This window comes from Cervus elaphus, chromosome 23 (assembly GCF_910594005.1).
Source record: "Cervus elaphus chromosome 23, mCerEla1.1, whole genome shotgun sequence".
Taxonomy (NCBI): Eukaryota; Metazoa; Chordata; class Mammalia; order Artiodactyla; family Cervidae; genus Cervus; species Cervus elaphus.
In genome coordinates, this window is record NC_057837.1 from 53,634,524 (window position 1) to 53,653,200 (window position 18,677).

General features: G+C 61.4%; 3 protein-coding genes across 8 annotated transcripts; all 3 read left to right on the top strand.

Moving 5' to 3' along the window:
• The first annotated feature begins 289 nt into the window (after positions 1-289).
• SAMD10 (sterile alpha motif domain containing 10) lies at positions 290-5,838 on the top strand. Of its 4 annotated transcripts, none has more exons than XM_043884844.1 (5): positions 1,020-1,328; positions 3,340-3,521; positions 3,602-3,773; positions 4,094-4,234; positions 4,436-5,838. In XM_043884844.1, the coding sequence occupies exons 1-5, from the start codon at positions 1,238-1,240 to the stop codon at positions 4,456-4,458; spliced, it is 609 nt and encodes a 202-aa protein (XP_043740779.1). In that variant the 5' UTR covers positions 1,020-1,237; the 3' UTR covers positions 4,459-5,838. The 4 variants fall into 4 exon arrangements, with proteins under 4 accessions (XP_043740781.1, XP_043740779.1, XP_043740780.1 ...); XM_043884845.1 differs by having other exon boundaries at positions 4,459-5,838; XM_043884846.1 differs by lacking the exons at positions 1,020-1,328; positions 4,436-5,838 and adding an exon at positions 290-782 and having other exon boundaries at positions 3,602-4,228.
• Positions 5,839-7,666: 1,828 nt separating this feature from the next.
• LOC122681093 (basic proline-rich protein-like) lies at positions 7,667-8,622 on the top strand. The gene is made up of 2 exons (XM_043882812.1): positions 7,667-7,719; positions 7,980-8,622. The coding sequence occupies exons 1-2, from the start codon at positions 7,667-7,669 to the stop codon at positions 8,620-8,622; spliced, it is 696 nt and encodes a 231-aa protein (XP_043738747.1).
• Positions 8,056-18,640, top strand: ZNF512B (zinc finger protein 512B). 3 transcript variants are annotated; one of them, XM_043884829.1, is made up of 18 exons: positions 8,056-8,119; positions 8,734-8,767; positions 10,031-10,156; positions 10,437-10,579; positions 10,839-10,967; positions 11,061-11,737; positions 11,841-12,067; positions 12,182-12,253; positions 12,347-12,493; positions 12,606-12,781; positions 12,853-12,945; positions 13,141-13,239; positions 13,320-13,490; positions 13,684-13,878; positions 14,023-14,124; positions 14,406-14,468; positions 14,954-15,052; positions 15,273-18,640. In XM_043884829.1, exons 3-18 carry the CDS (start codon positions 10,033-10,035, stop codon positions 15,516-15,518), a joined length of 2,763 nt encoding a protein of 920 aa, XP_043740764.1. In that variant the 5' UTR covers positions 8,056-8,119; positions 8,734-8,767; positions 10,031-10,032; the 3' UTR covers positions 15,519-18,640. The 3 variants fall into 3 exon arrangements, with proteins under 3 accessions (XP_043740764.1, XP_043740763.1, XP_043740765.1); XM_043884828.1 differs by lacking the exon at positions 8,056-8,119 and having other exon boundaries at positions 8,242-8,767; XM_043884830.1 differs by lacking the exon at positions 8,056-8,119 and having other exon boundaries at positions 8,249-8,767; positions 12,657-12,781.
• Positions 18,641-18,677: the final 37 nt, after the last annotated feature.

Below are 18,677 nucleotides of genomic sequence, written 5' to 3' on the forward strand. Positions count from 1 at the left end.
AAACCTAGGCCGTTGTGTAGAGCTTGGTGGGTTGTATGTGTCGTGATCGCTGTGCCCCCGTGTGCAGTCTACTGCCCTGACTCTCAACACTCACATTCCTGGGCCCAATTCGGGCCCTTCCCACACCCCCACTATACCCTGAACATTCCCGTGACTCCGGAGAGGCTCAGAACCCAGACCCTAAAGAGTTAATTGATGAAAATAAATGCAGCAGAACAAGCCAGTATGTGAGCATGGGTGGTCACAACATGTGGGTGAATTCTTTGTGTGTTGGTAGACACAGATGCAACTCAGACCATCCGTACTCATTTGAGGTGGACATGCAGGACTGTCCTGCATACATGTCTGAGTGTCCATGTGCACCTTTGCTGAGATGGCTGTGGGACATTCTCTGGCCCCCACATATACCTAGGGAGAGCCATCAGGTTGTTGGCAGAGGAAAAAGCTGGTCACGAGTCCGGCCTTCTACTGGAGGAGGCAGCTGCCAGCCCACTCTAACACTTCTCACTGGAGCTCTGAAGCAAACGCAGTGCTTCTGCCTGCTGCAGCCTCCTCGGAGTTTCTCTCTCCTGCCTGTCCCCAGCCGACCCCTCTTTCACACCACGTCCTTGGCACTGAGTCAGATTCCAGAGCTACAGAAGGCAGGGGAGAGACCCTGCTGTCCTCCTGAAGTTCACAGTGTGGTGTGGGCTGAGACGGTCAAACTGGCTTCTCTGGGGAAACGTGCCCATTCCAAGGGAGACCTCCGTAAAGGTCTGCAGAATGCATGAATAAAGGAATGGGTAAGTAAACTGACATAGGAGAATGGAGGGGAGGGGTGGGTCTGGCCATTGACCTAAGCCCCAGAGGGCAGAGGGTCCCAGGAGAAAGTAGGATACCCTTTCCCCTTTCGGTCCCTGCCTCGGGTGCTCCTGCGGACGCCTGGACGCCGTGCAGCTGCACAGAGTCATTCGTTCTTGGAGTCATGCCCAGGTGCGCACGGCCGCCCCTTGCCCTGGCAGCCGCCCTCCGCGCTCGCAGATCCGCGCGCCGCCGACACCCCTCGGAGCTCCCGGAGCGCGCCCGGCTCTCAGGGCTCGGCGGCAGGTGCCTCGCCGCGCAGACTCGCCGGGCGCGGGGACCGGCTCAGGCGCGGGGCCGGTTGGGGCGGGGCGGCGGCGCGCGTTCCCCGCCGGCCACACGGGCCGCCCTGCGCCCGGCGAGGGGCGTGTGCACCGGCGGGGTACTCGCGGGCCCCATGTTCACGGAGCTGAGAACCAAGCCGAGCCCCCCGCGAGGCCGTGCCGGGGCTGTGCGCGCCGGCTTCGGGGAGCGTCGGGATGTGGATGGTGAGCGGGGCTGGACCGGGGCGCGGGGCTATCGCTGTCTGCGGGCTCTGAGGACCGGAGGGACAGGGGCGGGTCCTAGCGTACTCTAAACGGCCCCCGCGGTCGGAACAGGGGGCGCGTCCCGGCTGAACCGGGTGCCCAATGTCTTTGTCCCGCGCTGAGTCGAGGGCGGGGGTTGCGGGGGCGGCGGTCAGGGCTTGGGGGTCGGCGCGCCCGGGCTTGGGGGAGGTGACCCGCCGGGGCTTCTGTCCCCAGGCTAGCACCGCCCTGCGGTCACCTTTTCCTTCGCGCGTAGTAAATCTCCCTCGGCCCCTGCAGTGGGGCCCAGAGGGGGCCAAGGCCAGGGACAGCTCGGGAGCCCCCGCCCCATTTCCTTCTGGAATTCTGACATTGGGGCTGGAAGGGAGGGACGGACAGACTGACGGATGGAGAGCCCTCCCCCGGCGTGGGGAGGAAATGGGCAGGGCCTGGCTGGCCCAAGACAGGTGCAGCGCGGGCAGAGACTTCCAACTGGTTATCCTGCCCAGAGGCCACACCAGGCGAAGCCCTGCGACCCGAGCGCCCATCCCCTCAGGATGCTGGCTTAGAATGAGTCTCCTTCCTCCATACTAGAACCCACCTAGGCTAGGCAGCGGCCACACTGGCCACACCCTCTGTCTGACCCTAGACCTCAAATTTAGAGTTACCGGTGGCCATCCAGTTCCAGAAAGTTGCAGGAATGGGAAGGAAAGAGTGGGAGAAGGATGTGGGTTTCCCTCAGTATTGAAACCTTCTGGGCACATCACCGAAGCCAACCCTCAGTGAGGTGAGGAGCTGTGTCTGTCGTAACCAGGGTTTCTCACCCGTCCTGCTGACAGGGTTGGTGGAGGACCCCGGGCTGGGATCCCCATCCTGCCTGCTGAGTCAAGGCCTGGATTCTGGAAAATGGGGCAGGCTGGCCCCTGCTTTTTGTCTGTCCCCAGCGTGCTGTTGACTTGTGGATACCATACATCCATCCGCTCAGTCATTCACAATGTTTCTGGGCATTTCCTGTGTCCAAAGACCTGTGCGAGGCTTTGGGAGGGGCTTGTCCAGGGCTCTGCCCGCCACCCCCCCCCCCCGACTTGTGTCAGCAACCAGCACAGAAATGACCGTAAAACTAAAATGCGATGAGTGTAATGAAGTTGGTGTGGGAAGAGAAAGCAGAAGGTGTCAGCTAAAGTCCCTGAGCACGTGGCTGCAGCCTGCATGTCTGTGCTGACCAGTGCAGGAGTGCCAGGAGCTACCCTGGACTGGGGGCCTGCAGGGGATCGGGGGTGGGGGGGAGCAGGAACCTTGTGGGCTTGCCCTGAGTTCAGCTTCTTGTTCATGAATCACAGCCAGTGAGCACAGCAGGAAGAGGCTGAGCCTCGAAGGAATGCCAGGGAGGGCTGCAGGGACTGGGTGCCTCTGATGATGTGGGCAGGCAGCCCAGCCATAGGGGTCTCACCACCACACAGGGCCTTCCAGGTTGCTCAGGCCAGCATTTCCTCGCAGGCAAGTCCTGTGTGTGGGCCCTGGTCGGATGTGGCTATGCCATTGAAGGAGGGGTCAGGGCTGACAGGCTAGTGCCTCACCTGGCTCTGAGTGTGAAGCTCCCTGGCAAGCATGTCTCACTCTAATTAAATAGAATCCAACAAGGGACTTCTCTGGTGGTCCAGTGGCTAAGACTCTGTACTCCCAATGCAGGGGGCCCAGGTTCAATCCTTGGTCAAGGAATTAGATCCCACATGCTGCAACTAAGACCCAGCATAGCCAAATTAAAAAAAAAAAAAAAATACATCCAGCTTGCCAGAGCACAGACTGTGCTTCCCAAAGGTGGTGTCCTGAAGACAGCTCTTGCACACTTCCTTCTGTTTAGCGGGCTGGCGAACCCCTAGCTGGGAAAGTGCTTCTCCCCTTCAGTGGAGGGAAGATGGGCGGCGGGAAGCCAGCTCACAGGGAGATGAGCCCCTGTCCCTGACCGCTGTGACCAAGCACCCCTACCCTGCAGCCACTGCCCATTTCAACTTCTGCCGGACCCTCCTGGATCACACGGTGTCGGCCGAGAACATCCCCTGCCCCCTGCCTCGGACACCGGGTACCAGCCTCACGTGGCATGACTCCCGAAGCCAGAGGGCAGCTGGCGGCCGGCCGGTCAAGCTCCTGCAGCAGCCTGGCACCGAGGCCCCCCAGGTACCCACCCACCGACTATACCCACCTCAGCACCTGCCCTGCTTGCCACCTCTCTCCACCAGCCACCCCTCTCCCCACAGGGCCGGCTGTACTCTGACCACTATGGCCTATACCACACGAGTCCGTCGCTGGGTGGCCTGACGAGGCCCGTGGTCCTGTGGAGTCAGCAGGACGTCTGCAAGTGGCTCAAGAAACACTGTCCCCACAACTACCTCATCTATGTGGAGGCCTTCTCTCAGCACGCCATCACTGGTGCCTGGGGGGTGGGAGCTGGGGTGTGGCAGGGGCGTGGGGCTCCTCCCCCATCCCCTCTTTCTCGGTTTCCTCTTCTTCTGGGTCATCATCTCTCCCAGTTCCTCTGTTTCTGCTGTCACCTGGCTTTGCTCTGCTCAGTCTCCATTCATCCTTACCCGCCCTTCACCTCTCTCCCTCTCTTGCCTTGTCTCTGAGTCTCTGTCTGAGTCTCTGTCTCTGCCCACCCCACTTATGTTTTCCTCTGTCTCTGCCTTTGCTCTTGAAGCCCCTTGGATGGTGACCTGGGCTCCACCCCTCTCCTCTCCCCTCCCTCACAGGCCGGGCGCTGCTGCGGCTGAATGCAGAGAAGCTGCAGCGGATGGGGCTGGCACAGGAGGCGCAGCGGCAGGAGGTGCTGCAGCAGCTGCTGCATCTGCAGGTTCGCGAGGAGGGGCGGAGCCTGCAGCTGCTCAGCCAAGGTCAGTGGGAGGAGCCAAGAGAGCCGACCTGCTCAGACAGGCCTGGGGGTGGGGGACTGGGCCTGGAGGAGCCCTGGCGTGCAGGGTGGGCACACTGACCTCAGGAGGGTGGCCCGGGACCTCAGTAAGGGCCACGTGCACCCAGGCAGAGGGGACAATGCCAGAGGCCCCCGACTCTCCTTACCCCCATCCACCTCTTAGCTTCCTTCGGAAACATGTCCTAGCTGCTGCCTAGGCTTGAAATCCGGACCCCAGCACTGTGACCGGAGCCTCAGTGAGGAAGAAGCAGAGCTGGCCTCGCAGCCCCTCAGACCCTGCGTGGCCAAGCCTAGCCCAGTGGACAGGTGGGACCAGCATCACCACCGCCAACCATCTCTGGTTGTGCACTCCGGGCTTGCCTGGGAGTGGGGTGAGCGGGTAGGCAGGGGCTGCCTACCAGGTGGGGTCCTTCCTACCAGGACCTGAGCCCAGGCCCACCCCCTGGTGCTGCTGGCAGCATGCAGGGCAGCCACCTGGAGCCAGAGCAGATTTTGACATCCCCCCAGACTCCCAGGGAGCCTGTTTATTTATATTCCCTTCACCCGCGTTGATGTCCGCCCGCGTTGATGTCCGTCCTCCACTGCCTGCTGAGTCATGCGTCTTCTAGGCACCCTGCCCTCTCCCAGGGCCAGAGGTTTGCCCCTTGCCCCATTCACACCCTTCCCCAGCCCTGAGAGGACTGCCCTCACAGGTGGGATGAACTGCCAAGGCTCCCTTTGGTGTGTGCCCCTCCCCTGTTCCCACCCAGAGAGTGGTCATCAGCACAGGTCCAGCCAGGCACCATGTCAAGTGCTCTCACTCATTTCTGAAACCCTTACTATGTTCCATCTACTCATGGGGACTGGGACTCACACCCAAGACCTGACAGACACAAGGAGGACCACACCCAGCACCAATACCAGGCTCAGCTATGTCCTGGCCTTAGGTTGCGGAATGGCTCTCTCCTCCCAGGGTCATAGAGACTGCCTTCCAGGCTTAATCATGGGTGGGCATTCCAGGAAACCTGGATCCACACGAGAGCTGTCTTGACAGTAGCACCGCCTGCCCACCCAGGGGAGACCCAGCCAATGTGCAACCATGAATGGAGACCCATGCAACCATTCAGTGGGTCAGAGGGCCCCAGATTTGGGACTGGTGCAGCTGAGCAGAGGGAGAGCTAGGGTGGTCCCAACAGCCCCCACCTCTTGTTCCTCTGCCCACTCACTCCCCTAGGGGACTCTTAAAACCTCGGGTCAGTTGGTGCTGAGCCATGAGCCCCCAAGCTGTGCCCTGAGCTGGCCTCAGGATGGGAAGTTGGTTGTTGCAGGTCTCACATGGAATGTGAACAACTGGCCTGGTGCCTCCCACCCTGTGCACCCATCATGGAAAGCCCCTCGTCCTTCCCAGCTCCCCTGAATATCCCTAGCCATCTCTTGCCATCATGACATGACCCTTTCCAGGGATCCTTCCTCTTTCCCCTAGTGCCTCCTTGTCTTGCCCCCTCAACCTCACTGTGCTCCTGTCTCGTCTTTGTTGTTTTGCGTTTTTCTATTCTGACAAAAGAATCAGAAATAAACTTGGTTCTCAAGTGCCTGGAGTGTGGTGTCTGACTGAGACTATCCAGGCATGTGGGGGTACTGCTCAGAGCCTTGGTAGGGGGCACAAGCCTGGGCCTGGGAGGAGGGGGTGCCCTGAGCACCTGCCTCCAGCTGGGGCCACTAGGGGGCAGTGGTGTCCCACCCTGGCTGAGCACCTGTTTACCCCAAGACCCTGTCTGCCTTGACTGCCAGGTGGGCTGCACCCAGATGCAGACACAGGTGTGTTAGGTTCCTAGAGCTGCCTTAACAAATGACCACAACGAGGAGGCTTAACACAACAGAAATGAGCTTTCTCATTGCACTACAGGCCACAAGTCTGAAATCCTTGGGCAGCACTCCTTCCAGGACTCAGGAAAGAACACCTCCTTGTCTCTCTCAGCTTCTAGGGGCTGCCCCAGGGGATCCCTGGGCTCATGGACACACCATTCCATCCTGAATTCTGGGGTCCCATCACCTCTATGTCAAATCTCCCTCCTACAGGGACACTTGTCTTGAGAGGTAGGGCCCACCTGGATGAGCCAGGATCATCTTGTCATCTCAAGATCCTTAACTTAATCACGTCTGCAAAACCCTCATTCTAGATAAGGTCCCACTCATGGCTTCCAGCGACCTCAAATGACTGTCTTTTGGGGGTTCCCATTTAGCCCCTCACACAAGGTAATGCCCTGACATAAGAAACACACGGGTCACAGTACATGCCCCCATACGTACCCACACAGCAACCAGACACACACAAATACTAACAGAGAGGCCCCTGAAGCCTGGACACATAGGCACCAACACAGAGACACATAGATACCTGAGTCCAGATGTACAACACAGTGACACACAGGGTCCCAGCATCCTGTGACCTCCTAACACACAGAAAACACCAGGCACAGTGCACCCCACACACACAATACACACGACATCACATGTTACCCTGTGGCCTGGACACACATTCACTGAGACCTGGCCAACCATTTGGGTCCTAACATGCGACAGGCATCTTTCCCACCTAGCAGGGGACACAGACACACCCTGACAACCTGATGGCTTGACACATGTGGTCACGCAGACACACACCTTACACAGAGGTGTTGACATACCACACACGCAGACTTACACGGGGAAAGCTATAGCCTTGGACGCACCTCAGGGCATACACAGTGACTACCTCCCAAAATCCTGCAGGTCATGACCCTGGGGTGGGCACAGTGAACTAAAGAGGGATCACCCAGGCCTCTCTGGCTCTGATTTCCAAGGGAAGGACTGACTGACCCCCCCAACAGAGAGCTCCGCCCTGTCTCTGCCCCAGAGTGGACATGGCTTGAGAGAAGCAGCTCCAAAGGGTCCCTGGGAGAACAGGATGCACATCTGCCCATGAGCTTTGTGCCCTGCCCACAAGTGCAGCCGCACCTGCTCCAGTGTGGACACGCAGAGGAGGTGGAAAGGGCCTCAGGGAAAAGGGAGCTCCTTGTGCCTCCGGTTCCAAACGATTCCTCTACTCCACTTCATTCATTCCAAGTCGTGGTGAGGTGGGTGCCCTGTCACATCCAGATCCGATACCAGCAGCTCCAGTTCTGGGGCACAGAGGAGCAAGGCACTGGTGGCTGGTCTAGGACCACCCCCCAAATTAGTAATAGGATGATCAGCAACCCTAAGAAAGCCCACAGGCCTCAAACTGCTCCAGCACTGCCAGGAGCCAGGCCATTTCCCGAGGGTGGCCACAGGCAGACGTGGTTACAGGGCTGATTGGAAAAGAGGCTGGATCCTGCTTGGCAGGCTCAAAGCCCCCGGGGCCAGGAGTTCAAGGTCCCAGAAGAGCCCGGCCTTCATGGCCACACCTTCCCTGGGCCAGGTCGTAGAGATGCCTAATCGCTTCCATCCGTGCGCGCTGGGTTTGAGACAGCACCCAGCGCCCCACCGTGCCTCAGTTTACCCCAGTGTCTGAAAACCTACTCCAGCCGGACGGAGGCGTCACTGGCCACTTTGCCCTGGAGGCCCAGCCCACGCAGGGGACCGACAGGCAGCGGGGCTAGGGAATGGCCGAACAGGCCCCCTCCCCCGATCCGTCTCTCCCGTCGCGGAATAGCAGCAGGAATACCGCGAGAGTTCGCCCCCTCCCCCCAACAGTAAAACTGTCAAAGGTGGGAGGGGCGGGAGCGCGCATGTGCGCAGCGCGGCGCGCAGCCTGCGCCGCCTGGACCCTGCGCCCCTCGCCCCGCGCCCCGGCCCGGCCCGGCCCGGCCCCGGCCTGCGCCCGGCCCCGGCCTGCTGAGCGCCGCAGGTAAGCGCCCCGCCGCGCCCTCGGCCGCGCCCCCGGGCGGCCCCCGCGCTGGCCGCGCCCCCGACCCTGACCCCGCGCTCAAATCGGGGGGGCCGGGCTCCGAGCCCCCGCCCGCCGCCCCCGCCGCGCCCGGACCCCCGCGCCTCTCCCCGCGCCCGGCGTTGGCGCCGCGTCCCTGCCTCCTCCTTCTCCAGAAAAAGTCGCCATTTTGGTTCACTGCCTTTGGGCCGCCCCCCCCTCCCCAGGCTCGCGGGATCGGCCCTTCCGGGGCCAGGCAGGGCCCGCACCGGCCGCAGGTGACAGGTGGGTGGCGAGGCCAGCCTCCAGGTGTGCGTCCCCTGGACGGCCTCATCCGCGCGCCCGGGCCTAGGCCGGGGTCCCGGGCTGAGCGGCCTGGACCGCGGTCCCGCCTCCAGCGTCGCCTGCGGTCAGCGCGTGGCACTCCTTTCCACCCCAGTGAGGGTCCCACCTCTGCGACCCTGCTGGCTCCTCAGGGAGGGTAGAAGCCCGTTCTCCTCCTGGAGCGCTAGTCACAGGCCTTGGATGGAAGGAGGGTCTCTGCCTCCTAGGCCAGCTCTGGCCCCCCACCACCCAACTCTGAATTCTTCACCCAGGCTGGAGGAGGACTGGAAAGGCCGGGCTCAGCAGGTACCCACACCACTGGCTGCTGGGGTCATCGTGGGGTTGGGGTGACTGCTATTGGGTTGTCTCCTTGGAAACATCAGTGTGAGCACTTCCCAGAGAAGTTTGTTTAGAGCCCTCTGGACCCTTACCCGCCTCCCTCACGCCCTGGATACAGGCCACCCTGTGGCCATGGATAGTGACTGCCCTGATCTCTGACCTCAGCCTGCCTAGAGGGCCTCTGGACCTCCTAGGCACAGCAGATCCTTCTGTTTTCTTCTGACAGAAGTTAGTGAGGGGACATTCCTGGTGGTCCAGTGGTTAAGACTTCACACTTCCAACTCTGGGGACTCAGGGTCCATCCTTGGTTGGGGAACTAAGATCTCACATGCCATGAGGCATGACCTGAAAAAAACAAAAAGAAAGAAGTTAGTTAGAAATATCAGGGGAGGCATCACCTGCCCACACAGCCCTACCATCTTCTGTGGCCTTGAGAGTCCCTGTGGGAGGACCCACTGGGCTGGACTCAGAGTTGCCCCAGCCTTCAGAGTCTGTGGTCTCTGGAGTGGGGCTGGTGGGCCTGTAGGTTGGAGACAGAGCATTTCTTGAGGGTGGATTCAAGGAGGCCAGTCAGGTGAGGAGTGGTGGAGGGGTCCAGCATGAGGTGTCCATCTGGTTGGAGGGGCTGCGGCTGGAAACGAGGTGGAGCAGAGCCTCTGGGAGGGCAGCTCTGCTGGCACAGGGACTGGAGAAGGTATGTGTGCAGCTAGGGAGGGCGGGGGCCCTTAGCGCCCACCTTGGCTGTTTAGACCTTGTCCTAGGGAGAAGAATGCAAGGGTGTAGGCTCAGGTCCCAAGCATGGCCTTGGGTCTGGGCGGGGCTGTGGGGGAAGGTGTTCCTAGGTGCCAGGCCAGCACAGCTGTGACCCGCAGCCACACTGGTGTCGTAACTGGCCCCCGAGGGGTGTCCTTGGCCTCCCTTCCCTGGGGTTCTCTGGGGTGGTGTGTCTGGAGACAGGGAGCCCCCTGGAGCAGGTGAGGGTCTCAGGACAGGGCGAGATTGTTCCAAGCTGATGGTGTCTCCTGGCCATCCAGGGAAACTTTGGCTGGGCAGCCCCTCCCCTAAACCAGAACTAATCCGCCCCCCCAACCTTTCCCTTGTGACTAAAAGCACAGGCCAGCAGGCTCCCCCTCCTCAGGCTAGAGCAATGGCCTGTCTGGGGGTGGGATCAAGGGCAGCCCATTTTCAGGTCCTAAGTGGACCCGGCGGGTCTGTCCACTTGCTCTGCAGAGATGACCGATCCCTTTTGTGTTGGAGGAGGCCGCCGGGTCCCAGGATCCAGCAGGAGCGGGCCTGGGAAGGATGGCAGCCGGAACGAGGTCCGACTTCCTGTGCTCCATGAGCCCCCAAAGCTGGGTAAGAGGAGGCGGCCAGTGGTCCTGGGCAGCCAGTGCTGGGTGTAGGCCTCCCTGGATGTCAGGCTCCTGGGTGCCCAGCCTGGCCTCCTGAGAGGCTTCCTGGGGAGGGGGCAGCTGGGTCCCAGGGTTCCTGACCAAAGCGGACCACAGCCTCCTGTCTCCCTGTCTCCGTGAGTGCAGGGGACATGAGGCTCATTCCAGGCAGGACCAGCCCCCCGGCTGGCGGACGAGGCTGCGGGGAATGCGTTTTCTGAGCCTTGATGTGTCGTGTGCTGCAGGGCTGCCAGTGGTCCGGGCTGGGCAGACGGTGCCCAGCCAGGCCGCACTCTGCTTTGACCTGGAAAGTCCAGCTGGCGACAGGACGGAAGGGAAGAAAAAGGGGCGTCCAAAAGCCGAGAATCAGGCACTCCGAGACATTCCTGTGAGCTCCCTGAGGGCTGGGTGGGCTCTTGCGAGGTGTGCCTGGAAGCCCACTGCCTTGCCGGGCTTGCCTGCTGTGGGTCTAGCACTGAGCCATCTGCCCGCATCTGCCTGCTGCTCCGTGCACGAGGGCTTCGAGACGGGGCCCAGTGGACCACGTGTGGGGATCCTGCAGGCCTCGGGACAGTACTGAGTCTGGGGCTGGCCGGTAGAGGCCTGGGTGACTGCAGGGTCAGCAGCCTGGCCTTTCCCACGCCTAGCTCTCCCTGATGAACCAATGGAAAGACGAGTTCAAGGCGCACTCGAGGGTAAAGTGTCCAAACGCCGGGTGCTGGCTGGAATTTCCCAGCATCTACGGGCTTAAGTACCACTACCAGCGGTGCCAAGGGGTAAGGGACTGCAGCCTGGGGAAGGGGAGGCCTGGGGCCCACCCTGCCCTGGTTCTTGGCTCGGGAGTGTCCGTGTCTGCCCTCTCCACCCAGGGTGCCATCTCAGAAAGGCTGACCTTTCCCTGTCCCTTCTGTGAGGCTGCATTTACCTCCAAGACCCAGCTGGAGAAGCACCGAATTTGGAACCACATGGACCGACCCCTGCCTGCCCCCAAGCCTGGGCCAGTCAGCCGGCCAGTCACTGTCAATCGGCCGGTTGGGGTTAGCAAGCCCATTGGAGTAAGCAAACCTGTCACTATCAGCAAGCCCATTGGCATCAGCAAGCCAGTGACAGTCAGCCGGCCCGTGCCAGTCTCCAAACCAGTGACAGTCAGCCGACCGGTGCCAGTCACCAAACCAGTGACGATCAGCAGGCCCGTGCCGGTCACTAAAGCTGTCCCGGTCACTAGGCCCATGCCAGTCAACAAGCCTATACCCGTCACCAAATCTGTACCAATTGCCAAGCCAGTGACAGTCAACAAACCGGTGCCAGTCACCAAGCCAGTGACCATCAACAAGTCGGTGCCGATGACAAAGCTTGTAACAGTTACAAAACCCGTGCCAGTTGCGAAGCCAGTGACGGTCAGCAGGCCCATTGTGGTCAGTAAGCCAGTGACGGTCAGCAGGCCCATTGCCATCAGCAGACATACACCACCCTGCAAGGTGGTGCTGCTGACCAAGTCTGAGAACAAAGCTCCTCGGGCTGCAGGGAGGAGCAGCGGTAGGAAAAGGTATGGGGGCTCCTGCTGGGTTGGGACTGGGTGTTCCCAGGGCAGTCCAGGGGTAACAGGGCCCAGAGCAGGCCCTCCTGTCTTTACTCCCTGCTCCCTGCAGGACTGCGGATGGCCTGGACGCCTGCCCCATCCCGCCCAAGCACGCGAGGCCAGAGAACGGGGAATACGGCCCGGCCACCCCGGAGCAGAGCTCGGCCTTCCAGCTGAGCACAGACCCCAGTAGCAGCCCCCTTTCTCTGGGCAGCAGGCCCTCAGGGGGCAAGGAGGTGCCGAGGGCTCCAGGTCCCGGGTCCCCACCTGAGGAGGGTGCAGAGCGCATAAAGCACAGTAAGATGGGATTGGGAGGCAGCGGCCAGGGTGAGGCCAGCAGACAGCCGGCCTGAGCTTACCAATGGTTATTTAACCAGAGTCTTGGCCTCTGTTTTCTCTCTCCTGAGTCAGGAAGGAAACAGAAAACACCCAAGAAGTTTACGGGTGAGCAGCCGTCCATCTCAGGGACTTTTGGACTCAAAGGTGAGGCCTAGACTAGCCAGGCATCCTTGGGGCCAGACACGTGCTGTGGCCACACCCTCAGCCCACACCTACCTTCCCTGCCTGTGCACACAGGGCTGGCCAAGGCAGAAGACAAAGCCCGCATCCATCGGGCCAAGAAACAGGAGGGTCCAGGCCCTGAGGACACGCGGAAGAAGGGGCCAGCCCCCACCAGCACTGTCAGCAAGGACGTGCCGGCTCCTATGACCCACCCAGCCGCAGGTAGGGGCTGCTGAGTGGTGAGGCACAGGCCAAGTCTTGACAATGGGGGCGGATCCTGAACCATGGGGACGGGGACTGAGTGTGGGCTTTGGGTTCTGTGCTTGGCGTTAAGGTCATCTGGGAGCTCCTGCCCCTCACCTGAGGCCCTGGCCTTGCCCTGCAGGTGGCCCTGAGGAGCAGTGGCAACGGGCCATCCACGAACGGGGGGAAGCTGTCTGCCCCACCTGCAATGTGGTCACCCGCAAGACCCTCGTCGGGCTTAAGAAGCACATGGAAGTGTGTCAGAAGGTAGGGCTGCCCCTTGGCTCGGGAGGGGAGGCACCCCAGGACCGACCTCTCACCAGCATGCCCGTCTGCAGCTGCAGGATGCACTGAAGTGTCAGCATTGCCGCAAGCAGTTCAAGTCCAAGGCCGGCCTCAACTACCACACCATGGCTGAGCACAGCACCAAGGTATTCCCCCGGGCCCAGCTGCCATCCATGCTGCCCACTGGCCGCGGGTCTCCTTCCCCCCACCTGCCCAGCTCTGACCACTGGCCTCTCACTAGCACAGCTTAGTGGCTCCCGTGCCTGACTAGGGACGTCCGTGGCCCCGGGCAGGGGCGGGCCCCGTGGTGGCGGGGGCACTGAGGCTGGCCTGCCCCTCAGCCCTCTGATGCCGAGGCCTCGGAAGGGAGCGAGCAGGAGGAGCGGGAGCGGCTGCGGAAGGTGCTGAAGCAGATGGGCCGATTGCGCTGCCCCCAAGAGGTGAGTGGGCCCGCGGGTGTGGATGCCAGGTGGATGTGGCCTGGCTGCTCGCCACACTCACCTGCCCCCTGGAACCCCAGGGCTGCGGGGCTGCCTTCTCTAGTCTCATGGGCTACCAGTACCATCAGCGACGCTGCGGAAAGCCACCCTGCGAAGTGGAGACCCCATCCTTCCCCTGCACCCACTGTGGCAAGCCCTACCGCTCAAAAGCAGGCCATGACTACCACGTGCGCTCAGAGCACACAGCCCCGGTGAGTGGCCACAGCCTGGGCACTCATTCCTCAGGCACCTGCCCTGTGGGCTTGCTCTTTCCTCCTGGGGGACTGGTGTGTCAGGGGAATGAACCTGTGATGGGCATCTGTGTCCCCAGCCTGCTTCCTCCTGTGTTCTCTGTGTGGCACATGCCATGTGACTCATCAGCTCACCCAGCCTCCCCCTCCACAGCCCCCTGAGGAGCCCTCTGACAAGGCCCCTGAGGCTGAGGACCCGCTGGGTGTGGAGCGGACTCCCAGTGGCCGTATCCGCCGCACGTCGGCCCAGGTCGCTGTGTTCCACCTGCAGGAGATCGCAGAGGACGAGCTGGCCCGAGACTGGACCAAGCGGCGGATGAAGGATGACCTGGTGCCTGAGACTGCACGGGTGAGCCCTCCTCCCTGTCTTGGAGCCTAAGGCCCCAGGGAGGAACTTGGGCAGTCCACCTGCCTCCTGGGTGCAGACCTCCCATCTGTGGAGGGACATGTCTGGGTCACCACCAGCTCACTCTGTCAACTGCTGTGTCTGTAGCTCAACTACACACGGCCGGGCCTTCCTGTGCTGAACCCCGAGCTGCTGGAGGCATGGAAGAATGAGGTCAAGGAGAAAGGCCATGTCAACTGCCCCAACGATGTGAGCTGGGCAGGCTGGGCAGGCGTGGGAGCTCTGGGACTCAGGACAGAGGGCCCAGGGCTGGCCTTGGGGGGAGACTTCCATGTGGCCAGAGTTTCTTAGGCAGAGAGGCCTTGACCTCAGCCCTAGCAGCTCAGCCTGCCACACCCTCTGACTCCTGGGATCACACCCACCCACCTGCCTCAGATGGGCCCCAGGTCCCCTGGGCTGGGCAAGGGGTGCATGGTGGTCAGTGGGCTCCTGCTGGAGAGCCCGCCCCCACAGTCACCTCCCACCCCCAGTGCTGTGAAGCCATCTACTCCAGCGTGTCCGGCCTCAAGGCCCACCTGGCCAGCTGCAGCAAGGTCAGTGCCCAGGCCCTCCCTTCAGCCGTGTGCTCGGTGCTCCCAGCTGCTCCCCAGGGCCCCATACATCCTGTGTGTCCCCCTGGCCCTTTGGGGTTCAGGGCCAGCACAGCCCAGGACTCTCCCCCCAGCCTCAGCCCAGCCGTAAGTCAGTCAGTCGTGGTTGGTCCTGTTTATGGGCTCTTCATCTGTGTTGATACAGGTGGGTGGTCGACCCAGGCTTGGGGCTGGCACCCTCGGCAATGGGCTGTGACCCTTCCCTGGAGCACCTGCCTCTTGCCACCCTCGCTGTGCTCCACTGCAGCCAGGGCACCTTGGTGGTCCTGTCACAGCAGCCTTGTGGGTCTGTGAAGCCCACCCAGTGGGCACCCATCCAGACAAACCTCACAAGTGCGGGGGTCCCGGCTGCATCTGGGAACTTCTGGTCCTCCAAGGGCCAGGGTGGGGGCCAACCTCTGGGGGTTGGACTGCCGTGTGCCTTACAGGGGGACCACCTGGTGGGGAAGTACTGCTGTCTGCTGTGTCCCAAGGAATTCAGCTCCGAGAGCGGCGTCAAGTACCACATCCTCAAGACCCACGCGGAGGTGCGGCTGGATGGACTGGCCCCGTGGAGGGGCAGAGGAGGGGGTTGGGATGACGGCTCTTGTTGCCTTTGCTTGAGCAAGTTGCCACTGTTGAGGAAGCTTCTGGTTTCTCTTCAGCGTGGCTTCCCTGGAAGCTTGGGTGCCCGAGACCCTAGGGCCCCTCTGTTCTGCCTTCCAGCGTCCCAAACCCCAGGGTCTCCACTGCTGCTTCTTTCCTCAGAACTGGTTCCGCACTTCGGCAGACCCACCTCCCAGACACAAGGGCATGGACTCCCCTGTGCCCAGGAAAGAGAAGAGTCCAGCCAGCGGGAAGAAGCGGGGCCGCAAGCCCAAAGAGCGGCCCTCTGAGGAGCCAGCCCCCGGGACACCTCCCCGCCAGGACGACTGGCCCCCAGCAGGCAGAGACAAGGGGGTCCGGGGCTCCACTGGCCGGAAGGTGGGAGCCGGCAAGGCACCCGAGAAGTGAGCTTGGAGCCTGGCAGGTGGGTGGGGCCCGTCCCCACACTGGCCCGGCCCCTGTGTCCGGGGTGGGGCACCAGAGCCTCCTTCCCTCCAGGTCTCCACCCCTACCCCACCTGTTTGTCTGTCCAGCAGCGGTGGGCAGTCCTCTCCTCCCTGAAGGCAGCCTCTTCCCAGGCAGGCTGCCGCAGGAGGCCCTGGGCTTGGGCTCCCGGGAGGGCTGGGCAGCTGGGGAGTGCAATAGTCTGGGGGGACCATCACGGGCGGTGGGGGAAGGGCTATAGCCTGGGCTTCAGGTGCCGGGCACTGTGGAGTAGGCAGATGGCCTTCTGGCCCTTGGCACACGAGCTCCATGCCCCATCTGCTTTGAGCCCAAGGCTCAGGGGGTCCCTGGGTAGCCCGTTGTTCTGGGCCGATGAGGATACCTGAGCGGCCTCGCCTCTTGACCCGACACTGGAACCCCAGCACCCCCAGCTACCTCCCAGGACAGACCCCAAGTCCGACAACTACCGTGCTGACCTGATGGCCCACCCCACCCCTGCCCCGCTGCCTTCTGGTTCCTGCACTTCTGCGCTCTACCTCTCTAGGCCCACCCTCCCTTGCTGTGCAACCCCTGCTGTGCTCAGGCCCCTGCCCCACCGGCCTGTGTCCATCGTGATGGGGGAGGCTGTCTTGCTCCACTGTCTGTAGTAGTGCTCCCTGCTTGAGGCCAGCAGAGGCTCTTTTGCCATCGCAGAACTGCTGAGCAGGGCTGAGGGGCTGCGTGAAGCGAGCTCTGGCCTCAGCCTCCAGCTTCGCTAATGCTACTGGCCTAGATCACATAGCCAATGGATTTAGGGAGGGCCAGTCTGGGTTCCAGGGTCACCTGGGGCCCACAGGCCTGTGGAGTGGGGACCTGGGGCCTGGCTTACGTAGTGACCACTGTGGGAAGCAGCCTGTCTGCTGGCCTGGGTTGACCCATGGCCAAGCTCCCGTGGGAGCCTCCTTCCTCCTTTTTTACCTGCTCCTTCGTTTCTGGTTGTGTGGCCTTTTGATGTGAGAGCCGAAGGCCAGGTGGGGAACTTGGCCGAGGTCACATAAGTTGGTGGCAGCGCCAGGGCTCTGTCTTGGCTCCCTTCGGTGCCCTGAGGACAGCAAGGTCTGTAGGTTGGGTCAAGTGGAGTCCAGGGCACTGAGGATGCAGCCAAACCTTCCTGCCATGGCATTGCTGGGGCAGAGAGGGTTTCAGAGCTGTAGGTTTGGACGGAGGCTGTTTTCTACTGGGGGGTGGGGGTGGGCTGAGGGCTTGGCCTTGCCGATCCTGGATGATGTGAATTTTGATATTTGCTTGTGTGCGTGTGTCTCCTGGGTGTAGTGGATGCCAGTCTCGTTGCTGTGACAAGTAACAAACCTTTTTTTTAATTCTGTTTTTTATACAAAAACTCACCATAATCTAACATTTTGGTGCTAAGGGTTTCCTGGTGCCGACAGTGGATCTAGGGGCTGGGCTGGGGTCCCTCCCCTGCTCAGGGAGGCAGTGCTAACTGGGCATGCCTGCCCCCAGGCTCCTGTCCCCATCCCACCCCTAGAGAGGAGGGTCCAGTGTGGGCTCAGCTCTCCTCACCCTGCACCAGGGAGACGGCTGCCAGGAGGCTTGGGGGCCGAGGCGCTATACTGCCTGTCTCTAGCTTCTTCGCTTGGCCGGAGTGCTCTGACCCTGGGCAGTCCTGGCCTGTGTGCTAGGGAGGGGATGTGGAAATGTGGACTCCCCCTACTCACACACACCTGATCTGATCGGCAGGTAGAGGCCTGGACAGGGGCAGGAAATCCAGCATCAAACATTGAGGCAGGCAGTACAGCTTCGGGCAGGAGGGCTTTCCTTCCGGTATTCCTGTGTGTCGCTGGTGTATGGCTGGTGGAGATAGAGGTGGGTGGGCAGCCACTGGAGGGGCAGCGGTGGGAGGGTGCCGGGAAATAGGCGCTGGTGGGGCCCCACCTGCACTTTGTCCTTGTCATCGATGGGAGGAGGTTGGACCTCAGCACCTTCGCAGGGGATGGCCGCCTGGCTGGCCTCTCAGGTACTTGGCCCTTGGGGAGTGGGGGCTGGTTTTGGTTGGGGGATGAGTTTCACTGTCACCCCTGCCGTCCACGTGCTATCTCTGATGTGGGAACCTCACCGGACGTGTGGGAAGAAGTGGGGTCCTGGGTAACTTGATGTTTAGCACTTTAACCCCCTTCTTTGTCTTTAAGGTGTGGGGACTGCTGGGTGGGGACCCCTTTCTCCTCTTCCCCTCCCTGCACATCCATGCTGTGGCTGGTGGGTGGCAGTGACAAGCTGGTCTGTACAGCCCTCCTCCCACTGCAGTGGAGCCCTTGGTGGCTTGGTGGAATCTGTCTACGTCCCATTCTTGTGGGAGTGCAGCCAGGTAGTCACCTAGCCTTGATTGACACCTTCAGTGAGAGGGACCCAGTGGCAGACAACCCCCTCCGTGTGGTGGGCATGGACCCTGCCTGAGACCCCAGGCCCAGGGCACAATGCCAGGTCCCTTTCTAAAGATCTACCTCTGGCCCAGCCCACCCCCCTTGCCCTGAGAACAGGAAAGGGTTGACTCAAGGGACCGAAACTTCACACAAAATAGGATGCACTTTTTTTTGCTCATGCAAGGGCAGATGAGTGTCCCCTGGTGTGACTGATGGCCCTCCCGGCTGTAACCCCCTCCTGTCCCTCTGGTTTGGAAGGGAAAGAATGGGTGCACCTGACCCACAGAGGGGAGGGCTGTCCCTGTGTGTTGTCCCCTGTGGGCCCCAGGCAGCTGTCCTGAAGGCCTGGGGATCTGGGGGAGCCAGCACCTCCTGCCTGTACTTTGGGTTTCTTGGTTTGGGTTTTTTAATGCCAGTTCTCCGTATTAAGTGCATTTTGAAAGAGAGGTTCCAGCTATCACTTGTAACCATATATATACATATATATTCTATCTACAAAGTGTTTATTTGCAAGATGTTTTTGACAGTGAGCTCGGGCCCTGCCCGCCTTGTGACCATCTGTCCCCGGTCCTCGTCCCCGCCCAGGTCCCGGGAGTGGCTTGGGGCGGGCCATCAACTGTATGTATTAAAAATGACTGTATCAAATAAATGTTTATTGAATTTTTTTCAGCGGCTTTGTGCAGCCAAGTTTGTGGTAAAGCGTGGG